Genomic DNA, 9899 nt, shown 5'->3' with positions numbered 1-9899 from the left:
AAGAAAAGAAAAAGAAACAAAATAAGAGAAAATAAAAACAAAAATAAAAAATAAAAAGAAAGAAAAAACCAAAAACTAAAACAATCATCTGTTCCCTCCCCACTTCCCCTGCTCACTATCTCACCTGCTCCTGTTTACTGGCCATGACATTCCCCTACACTGGGGCATAGAAACTTCACAGGGCCAAGGGCCTCTCCTCCCATTGATGACCAACTTGGCCATCCTCTGCTATACACATGCTGCTGGAGCCATTAGTCCCCCCATGTGTACTCTTTGGTTGGAGTTTAGGTCCCTGGGAGCTCTGAGGGTACTAGTTAGTTCATATTGTTGTTCGTCCTAAGGGGCTGCAATATGTGAAAAAATGCCTTGAACGTTTGATGAGAGTTGCTTTAAATCTGTATCTTGCTTTTTGGTAAAATGCTTATTTCTACAACATTAATTTTACCTGTTCATGAGATTGAAAAGTCTTCCCATCTTCTGCTGTCTTCATTTTTTTTCCTTTTATAGTCTTTTACCGACTTGGTTGAATTTTTTCCAAGACATTTTGTAATGCTTTTGTGAATGTGATTGCTTCCCTAATTTCTTTCTTGGTGTGTTCATTATTTTTTTGTGTTAATTTTGCTTTCTGCTCCCTTGACAAATGCCTTTATAAGCTGTAAGTTTTTTTTTCTCGTGGAATATTCAGGATCTTTTACATTCAAAATCAAAATTTATTAACTTAGGCATTGTCCCTCTCTTTAATTTAATTTGGCTAATGGTTCATAAGTTTTGTTAATATTCATAGAACCAACTCTCCCTCCCCATTGGTTTGTACTGCGTTGCTGTATATTTTTTTCATGAACTTCAGCCATGATTTTGATGACCTCATCCAATGTACTGTTTTGAAATGTGGCTTATTAGAGTTTTCTAAGGCCTTCTGGTACATCTCTACCTTATTAAATCAGTCCTCTCAACTTTTTTGATGTAAACACTCAACACTATAAAGTTTCTTCTTAGCACTGTTTTCCTTGTGTGTTCATTTTTGTTTTGTGTGGGGAGTTTTTAAATTTCCTTATTGATTTCTTCCTTGTTCCAGTTATTACACAATATTGTATTTTTAGTATTTGCTATGGTTTCTATTGCTGTTGATATATATTTTATTGCACTATGGTCAGTTGGAACGTAGAATGTTATCTCAACTTTCTATATCTTGAGACATGATCTGTGTCCTAATGTTTGACAGATTTTAGAGAATGTTCTATTGTTTTCCTTTTTTTTTTTTTCGAGACAAGGTTTCTCTGTATAGCTCTGGCTGTCCTGGAACTCACTCTGTAGACCAGGCTGGCCTCGAACTCAGAAATCCGCCTACCTCTGCCTCCCAAGTGCTGGGATTAAAGGTGTGCGCCACCACTGCATGGCTATTTAATATTTTTTACAGTGCAGATTTTATCTTCCTTCCGGTCTACCCTGTGACTGTTCCACATCCCATACCTCCTCCCTCTGTCTCCATGAGAATGTCCCCACTCCCTTAACCCTCACTCCACCAGACCTCCCCACTCCCTGGGGCCTCCAGTCTCTTGAGGGTTAGGAGCATCTTCTCTGACTGAGTTCAGACCTGGCAGTCTCTGTTCTATATGTGTTGGGGGCCTCAGATCAGCTGGTGTATGCTTCCTGGTTGGTGACCCAGTGTCTGAGAGATTGCAGAGGTCCAGGTAGTTGAGACTGCCAGTCCTTCTACAGGGTCACCCTCCTCCTCAGCTCCTATTGCTTTCTTATAAGAATATGCATTCTCTGAACTTTGGGTAGAATGTTCTGTAGATCTCTTTTGGGTCTATTTGACTTATAATGTCATTTTAATTTCAGTGTGTCTATTTAGTTTTTGTCTTGATGATCCCTTGATGAGAGCAGGATTTTTAAAGTCACTCACAATCACCCTGTGGGTATAAAATATATGGCTTTACTTATAGTGTATGTCTTCTATCAAGTTGTGACTGTGTTTAGCTCATAACTATTTAGAGTTGTGATATCATCTTGCTAGATTTCTTTGTTAATAAGTATGAAATATCCTTTCTGTCTCTTCTGAATATTTTAGTTTTGAAGTCTATTTGTCATATATTTGGAAAACTACACTTGTTGGTTTCTTACTTTCATTTGTTTTATTCTAACCTATTCCTATCCTTTTACCCCAAAGTGAATATATATTGTGGATGTCGTGTTTCTTGTAGGCAGTAAAAAGATGGATACTGGGGCCTTGTGTCCTGAGCAGACCTTGGGCGCAAGCTCCGCAGCCAGTTCCACAACACCCAGAGGAAGCTCCACTCCCAGGCACTCTGACACACCCAGGATAAGAAGTGAGGAGGACCCAACATCTGTCCCAACACCGGGAGTAACTGGGACCAGTGGGACCATGTACACAGGAACTCCACCAGCCCAGGAGAACACAGGTAAACTGCTAGAAGCCCTTCAAGAGGAAACACAAAAATCCCTTAAAGAACTACAGGAAAACGCAATCAAACAGGTGAAGGAAATGAGCAAAACCATACAGAATCTAAAAATGGAAATAGAAACAATAAAGAAATCAGAAAGAGAGACAACCCTGGAGATACAAAACCTAGGAAAGAAATCAGGAGTCATAGATGCAAACATTACGAACAGAATACAAGAGATAGAAGAGAGAATCTCAGGGGCAGAAGACACCATCGAAAACATCGACACAACAGTCAAAGAAAATGCAAAAAGCAAAAAGCTCCTAACCCAGAACATCCAGGAAATCCAGGACGCAATGAGAAGACCAAACCTAAGGATAATAGGTATAGAAGAGAGTGAAGACTCTCAATGTAATGGGCCAGTAAATATCTTCAACAAAATTATAGAAGAAAACTTCCCTAACCTAAAGAAAGAGATGCCCATAAACATACAAGAAGCCTACAGAACTCCAAATAGACTGGATCAGAAAAGAAATTCCTCCATCACATAATAGTAAAAACACCAAATGCACTAAACAAAGAAAGAACTTTAAAAGCAGTAAGGGAAAAAGATCAAGTAACATATAAAGGCAGGTCTATCAGAATTACACCAGACTTCTCACCAGAGACTATGAAAGCTAGAAGATCCTGGGCAGATGTCATACAGACCCTACAAGAACACAGGCTACTATACCCAGCAAAACTCAATTACCATAGATGGGGAAAACAAGATATTCAATGACAAAACCAAAATTACACAGTATCTTTCCACAAATCCAGCCCTACAAAGGATAATAGATGGAAAACATTAACATAAGGATCAAAACTACACCCTAGAAGAAGCAAGAAAGTAATCTTTCAACAAATCTATACAAATCTAATTCCATCTCTTACAACAAAACAACAGGAAGTAACAATTATTTTTTCTTAATATCTTAATATAAAAATTAATATTACCAACATATCCTAATTGATTGAAATCCAAAAATATGAGGAATTAGAAATTTATTGACTGTCATCCAATGATCTCTCTAATTTGGTAATTGGAGAAATAGGTCCAATATTGTACAATCTATCTACATTTTTAACTTGTTTGTTTTGGACAGTGTCTGGCTGTGTACAACACAAGGGTCTTGAAATCTTGCTTCTCCTATCTCAGCCTTTCTATTAGTAATATTGTTTATTTCATGTTTTTATGCTATGCTATGGTTTTCAGAACAGCTTATATATTTCAAAAGTATTTATATACCCAAAAGAAACATAGCTGATTAACTAGGGAGGTGGCTTGTAAGAGAACAACAAAGAGTGAGAGTGAATGCTCTGCTTGATGTTTGTAACTCTTGTATCAAGTTTGAAGAAGAGGACTTTATAAGTTACTCTTTCTCTGAGATGAATGCTTTTCCAAATTATCACAGCTAATGAACCAAATTCTTACCCTCACCTAATGTCTGTGCCACCCTCAAAGCAGAACCATTGTTCATTGAAACAGTTGGTGAATGACTTTATGGATAGACCATCTTAATATCTACACCATTTCTTAAGTGAATGTAACCTGTTCTCTGTGGGCTGAGAATAAAGTCATTCACTCAAATAGCTTTTACCATAGCAGGATGTCTGTATCCAAAATTTGTGCCTAAAAATTCATTCCTTGGCGCAGCAGAACTGTCAACTCTCAGCTTAGCTACAATGGAGGTAAAATCCTTTGGTGATGTGAGGGTCATTGGAGTACAGCCTTATTACAATGAAATCTCTTGCATCTTTCAGCACCTTTTCTTTTTCAGTGTTTTTGATGTTCTAGCTGCAATATATCTGATCCTGAATTCTTGGTGTTCTCTAGGCCTCTTTTATACTAGTTCCGAGGTTTGAGAAAACTTATTGTATAATGTTCTTAAACGTACTCTTAGTGTTTTTGCCATAGCATTATTTTCATTCTTCTGTGGCCACAATTTGAAGATTGGTTCTTTTTCTAGTATCAAAAAGCATTTCCATGTTCCATTCCTTTACTGTCCCATCCATCCCTGACTCTCTGTTTTTAAAATGACTGAGTTGGTTGGTGAGGCTTTTCTGTGAGATCTTAATTTGGCTTATTTAGTTTTTCATTTTCTGGATTATTTCAGTTTTTTTTCCAGAAAATTCTGTCTCTGAATTAAATTATATTTTCACATCTTGGATTAACATATCCATTTCATTCAGCTCTCTGTTTTTGTTCTCTTAGAGTAAGCACATCCATATCCTTTTAAAGTTGGTTGAATGTAGTTATAATCATTTGTTTGAATTGTGTATCTGGACCTTGCTGGTCATTCTCATTGGGATTCATGACTTGAGCATCAGAAGCAGTTTGTTAGTTGTATTTTTCTTTTTGCTCAAACCATCTTTGGATGTTTAGGAGCAGATGAAGTTGCAAGACAGTTGAAATATTTTTTTCTTTTGTGGAACTGGTATTGAGGGCTGCCATTATATCTCTAGCATTCTTCTAAGAGCCAGCTATTGTCTGTATAAACAGACAATAATGAAGGGTCAGCACATACCTTGCTGGTGGTACTTTTATTTGGTTCCTTCTGTTGTGGTTCTCCAAAATTGACTGATCTACCATGAATAAGTTCTTGTAACCTAAGGGTTGTGGAGAGAAGATCTTGGGAAAGTAGTTTTCTAGACAATTAGTTTATGGGTTTAAAGAGGATCAAGGTTTTCCATGGAGTATGAAAAGGGGAGTGGCTAGTTTATGGGGTGAGAGTGAATCTAGTCTGAAGCATGAGGATGGAATATCTGTGAGGAAGCAAGCTGGATAGTGACAAGATATTAGAGGAACCACCAGGTCCTAAAGGTTAGCAATGAGAATGTATGCCTAGTGGTGTGTTGAGGGGAAATCCCAGAGAAGCAGAGGCAGGATTATGGGATGGGAAGGAGAAGGCATGCCTGGTGTATGTTTGGAAATTCCAGATAACCTGAGCAGGCCTATAGTATTGAAAGGCTGTCCCTTATTTTTCTATTTCCACAAAAGTCTATTTGCCACATCTAATAATAATTTTTGCTAAACCTCAGACTTTTATCACACATACATTCCTTCTCTTTTTGTTATCCCATTTTCCCATTCTACTACTTAAGTATCAATAACCTTAGATTAATGAAGAGTATAAACTGCATTTCCCCTAATTAGTAATCAAGGGCTACTGTATCTAAACCCTTTTGTGGATGCAAGCAAAATGCACAAGTGTCTTTTGCTGTAAGTTGATGTGGACCACTGAGAAATCGTTAGGTAAAACTAACAATCACTAATCCAATTTCTAAAAATCAGCAGAGAATGAAATTCCAGGTGATAGTGGCTCATGAGGAGGAGTCACACCATAAAAACGTCAAAAGGAAATGGGATATTTTAAGTGGAAGACATGAACATCCCAACAGATGCACAAAACACAACAGAAAAAAAAAGCATGCAAAATCTTTGAGAGAAAGCCCATTAAAATTTTTTAATACTAAATATCTAGACAATCAGATATATATATGCTGGAGAAATATATGAGTCCTAAATTAAAAATGAAAGAAAGACAGAAACAAATATCCAGAGACCTGAAATAAGCCCATCAACAAAATAAATAAAGTGATTCAGGATCTAGACAAGAAACTTATGAAAATGAATGAAGTGGTTGAGTAACTTAGAGGAATAATTCAAAGCATGGAGAAAAAAATGGTAAGGAATTGAAAATAAAAACAAAGCAAATAAATTCTTAAAGGGAAAAATCAATCAGCCAGATAAAAAACACAGTAGGAAGCATCATCAACAAGACACAATTAAGCAAAGAATAACTGCTAAGGAGGAAGGGACATACAAAAATGTAAGGTATTTTGAGATATATAAGGAAAAAGTAAGCATAAATGACCTAAACTTCCAATAACTCTGGGTTACATTGAAGAGAAGATGCTTAAGACCTATGGGTTTAATAAGGAATTGAGATTAAGCCTAAAAAATGTATTCAATTAGACATAGAGAAAATTTCTTAAATATCTACTAACAAATGGGCATCAAAACACCAGCAAGATTTAGAACCCCTGTGTTTGGGATTGTTTTATGTCAATGTGAGACAAGTTAAAGTCACCTGAGAGGAGGGAACCTCCATTAAGAAAATGCCTCCATGAGATGGGCTGTCCACAAGCCTGTAAGGCATTTTCTTAATTGGTGATTGATGGGGTGGAGCCCAGCCCACTGGAAATGGTTTCAACTCTGGTCTGGAGGTCCTGGATTCTATAAGAAAGCAGGCTGAAGTAACCATGGAGAAGAAGCCACTAAGCATCATCTTTTCATGGCTTTTGCATCAGCCCTTGCCTTCAGGTCCCTGTCCTGTTTGAGTTCCTGACCTAGCTTCCTTCAGTAATGAACTATGAACATTCATTATCAATATGAATGTGTGAGACAAATAAGTCCTGTTGTTGTAGTTGTTGTTGCAGATATAGAAACCCTAATAACACACCTCAAGAAACTAAGAGGAGAAATCTCCACACAGCACATAATAATCAAGATGTCAAAATTATGTAAAGAAACAATTTTAAAAGCTGTGAGGAGACAACACCAATTGATATCCAAGGAAAACATCAGAATAATGTCAGTGTTGTCTTTAGCAACCCTAAAAGCCAGGTAGCCTGGAATGGTATAAGTTAATAACTGTTCACCAACATTATTGCACTCAGCAAAGTAATACCTTGTTTATAATACATTTTTAATTCATATTATTATATCATTTTCCTCCATTCTACCTTACCCATGCACACCTTGCTATTTAAAGTTCATGCCTCTTTTTTCAACCGTTATAATTTATATATTTTAAAATTGTCAGTGCATATGTACAAAATTTTATATGTACAAAATATGTACAAAAATTTATATTCCTAAATAGAAACTAAATCTTGCTAAGTTCAAATAATATTACCTATATGCATAGGATTCTAGGCTAAGTACTTAGTATTTGATAACCCTTTATAGGGAGTATCTTCCCCATGGTCTTAAGACCATTTCTGTTGCCTTAGTGCTCCCATAATGCCCATAGTTCTTTGTTTAGAGTTGAGCCCCCACCTCAACTCTCTCCCTTCCATGTTGGCATGTTCATCAGTCTCATCATTGCTCAGGTCTTCTTTCTTCAGTCATTTTGATTAGACTTAAAGGATGTAGCCTCTCTGACATTTCTAGGGGACACAATCTTACACTAAACTTTCTATTCCTCTGTCTTTTATAGTCCTTTGGTTCCCTCTTCAGAAATGATCCCCAAGCCTTATGTTCAGGTATTATGTTGTAGATGTTTCAGCTGGGACACGGCACTACACTGTCACTTATTCTCTGTATTTTGATAAGTTGTGGGGTTTTTTGTAATGTTCTCTGCCTGTTACATAGAGAAGGTATTTTGGGGGGAGTGAGTTAATATTAATTTTTGGCATTTTTTTTCAGTTTTAATTTATATCCCTTCCCTGCCCCCTCCCAGTCAGCCCTTCTCACATTCCTCCTCCCTTCCCCCTCCCCTTCTCCTCTGAGTGGGTGGGCTATCCTTTGGTAACTCCCTTGCCCTGGCACTTCAAGTTTCTGTAAAGCTAGGGGCTTTCTTTCCCACTGAGGCCAGACATGGCAGCCCAGATAGAAGAACATATCCCACATATAGGCAACAACTTTTGGGATAGCCCCTGCTACTGCTGTTTGGGACCCACATGAAGAGCAAATTGGACATCTGCTACCTATGTGTAGGGATGCGTAGGTCCAGCCCATGTATGTTCTTTGGTTGGTTGGTGAGTCAGACTCTGAGAGCCCTAAGGGTCCATGTTAGTTGACTCTGTTGGTCTTCCTAAGGAGTTACTAACCCCTTTGGGGATCTGCAATCCTTCCTTGGATTCTTCCATAAGAGTCCCCAAGCTCCATCCACTGTTTGGCTGTGGGTGTCTGTATCTGTTTTAGTCAGCTGCTGGGTTGAGCCTCTCAGAGGACAACATGCTCCTGTCTGCAAGCATAACAGAGGATCATTAATAGTGTTAGGGATTTGCACTTGCCCATGAGATGGGTCTCAAGTTGGGTCAGGTATTGGTTGGCCATTACCTCAGTGATAGAAGATGCTTTGATGAGGGTTGAGGGCTAAACTTACTTATCTGTGGATATATGGATAAGCATTTAGAATGTAGTTATGAATTATGCTTGTTTAGTAAAGTGGTGGCTGTAGGCTCTCTTCTAAGATCCATGTTTAACTATCACTAAGTATTTGACTAGGTTTCTATTTTGTTTATGATTTTTTAATGATATTTTAATTTCAGTTGGGGAACTGTTGGTTACTGCCACAGTATGTATGCCACTACTGTATCCTTAGGGTTACGGTGCTATGGTGGTCATTGTTGTGGGTTTTAGGCATGAAGACTGGGTAGGACTTTTGGTTTCTTCCCTTCCTTAGAAGTTTTTGTGGTTCTTCTGATACCATGAAAGCTAGTCCTCCATGAGGAGAATTTCAAAGCAGATCCAGCTCAGGTCTACTGGTTCCTTTGCCTGAAGAACGTGGTGTCTCCAGCATTGGAACTTGCCTTTTATTATTGGTTAAGAATTTGAAGAGAGAGATACCTAAGCTTATGCCTCAGATCTCTATGGCTGTCCTGGAGTGGTAGGCTGGAAAAGAGATAGCCAAGCACCAACCAGGGCCCAGGGGAGTGTGGAGTGGAGAGAACACTGTGGAAAGAAGTGGAACTGGAAATGTGATGGTGGCAAGGTGAGGAACAGGATGATACGAGGAGCTTATACAACCAGTTCAGGCCATGGAGAGATCCAGGCCAAGGCTGCTGCCAGGGGCCATGTCTGGTTCTATGGCCTTACTGCAGCCTAGGTCTGTGTTGGTGTTTGTGTATTGTGATGCTATCAAGGCCTATCTAGGTATCAGTGGTCTGTGCTGCTGCCTGAAACTATGTTGATATCCAGAGGCCATACTGACAGTGAGGGCTAAACTGACCTGAGTGACCTGTGTGGTTCCCACCTGAGGCCATGGTGACATCCTAGTATAGGCTTTTCCTGGGGAGCACATCATCCTGCTGCTGCTGAGGTCTGTGTCAATGTCCATGGCTTGAGTTGCCACCAAAGGCCATCTGTATCTCAGTGTTCTGGCTGCCACATGAGACCATGTGGGTGTCTGAGGGCCATGCTGTTGTTAGGGAACATACTGATTTGAGTGCCCTGTGCTGCTACCTGAGGCCATTGCAACATCTGGGTCCATCCCGCCACTGGCAGCCATGTCTAGGTCTATGGTCTTATCTCAGACAGGGTTTGCGTGATGTCCAAGACCCAAGTTACCACCGTTCCAGCCTGAGGTTATAGTGACATCTGAGCTGGCTGTGTACCTTGTTTGTGGTGGGGTGGGGACATCTTCTTGAAGACCAGGGAGGAGAAATAGAATGAGGAACCGTCCAAGGGTGAACCAGGAGGGGGGATAATGACTGGACTGCAAA

General features: G+C 39.1%; 1 protein-coding gene across 4 annotated transcripts in view; it reads right to left on the bottom strand.

Annotated features, from left to right (window-relative positions):
* The window catches only part of LOC116093765, a 187984-nt gene that overhangs the window by 88773 nt on the left and 89312 nt on the right, over nucleotides 1–9899 (bottom strand). For 3 of the 4 annotated variants that reach the window (XM_031375466.1, XM_031375467.1, XM_031375468.1), the window contains 2 exons: nucleotides 9792–9892; nucleotides 8283–8419 (listed from right to left, as the gene is read on the bottom strand). In XM_031375466.1, coding sequence (XP_031231326.1) covers nucleotides 8283–8419; nucleotides 9792–9892 — 238 coding nt within the window. Of the gene's footprint in view, nucleotides 1–8220; nucleotides 8420–9791; nucleotides 9893–9899 lie in introns of those variants that run through there. The other variant, XR_004119831.1, reaches the window with a different exon arrangement.

The sequence above is a fragment of the Mastomys coucha genome, unplaced genomic scaffold (assembly GCF_008632895.1).
Source record: "Mastomys coucha isolate ucsf_1 unplaced genomic scaffold, UCSF_Mcou_1 pScaffold16, whole genome shotgun sequence".
Classification (NCBI taxonomy): Eukaryota; Metazoa; Chordata; class Mammalia; order Rodentia; family Muridae; genus Mastomys; species Mastomys coucha.
This window is presented reverse-complemented; position numbering and strand designations above follow the sequence as displayed.